The sequence below is a fragment of the Lipotes vexillifer genome, unplaced genomic scaffold (assembly GCF_000442215.2).
Source record: "Lipotes vexillifer unplaced genomic scaffold, Lipotes_vexillifer_v1.1 scaffold1134, whole genome shotgun sequence".
Lineage (NCBI taxonomy): Eukaryota > Metazoa > Chordata > Mammalia > Artiodactyla > Lipotidae > Lipotes > Lipotes vexillifer.
In genome coordinates, this window is record NW_006772145.1 from 325968 (window position 1) to 326543 (window position 576).

The window sequence follows — 576 nt, forward strand, 5'->3', positions numbered from 1 at the left end:
TGGATGAGACAAGTAACTGCTCTAAGCAGCATGTGCTTGGTCTATGGGTTTCAAAAATGCTGTTGGGAGGCTTCTCGGCTGTCGTGTGGTTGCTCAGCCCTTCCTACCATCAGTCTGAGTGGGGTGTGCCCATTTGGGACAGCTGGGCCACCAAGTCATGAGGTCTCTCACACAGCACACAGTATATACTGTGGACATGTTTCCCACATGGGCAGTTTTCCTTCTGAGACCCGTGAGACAGTGGGCAAGTGTGTTCAGATCACTTGGCTACACAGCCCCCCTTCAGCTACGTGTTCTGTGTGGACTAGGAGAAGGTGTCTTATTATATGTAGGCCAGGAACACCAATCCAACCTAGCAGGCATTCACTGCAATATCCAAGATACCACAGCTAATGCGGTCCTCAAACATTTGCAGGGCTTTTCAACTACTCATGGTAATAAGTGTCTCCACACCATAAAAGTAAACAAATAACAACAAAGAAAGAGCATTTCAAAGTTCAGACTTAGAAACTAACAAATTTAGGGGGTATTATAAGCACTTCTAAAAGACACTCCATTTCACAAAACCGTTCCTGC

The 576-nt window shown here is 46.0% G+C and overlaps 1 protein-coding gene across 1 annotated transcript in view; it reads left to right on the forward strand.

Annotated features, from left to right (window-relative positions):
- Positions 1 to 576, forward strand: part of MYRIP (myosin VIIA and Rab interacting protein) — a 181324-nt gene that overhangs the window by 116638 nt on the left and 64110 nt on the right. The window contains 1 exon segment of the mRNA XM_007447341.1: positions 1 to 12. This exon segment is cut by the window's left edge and continues 10 nt beyond it. Coding sequence (XP_007447403.1) covers positions 1 to 12 — 12 coding nt within the window.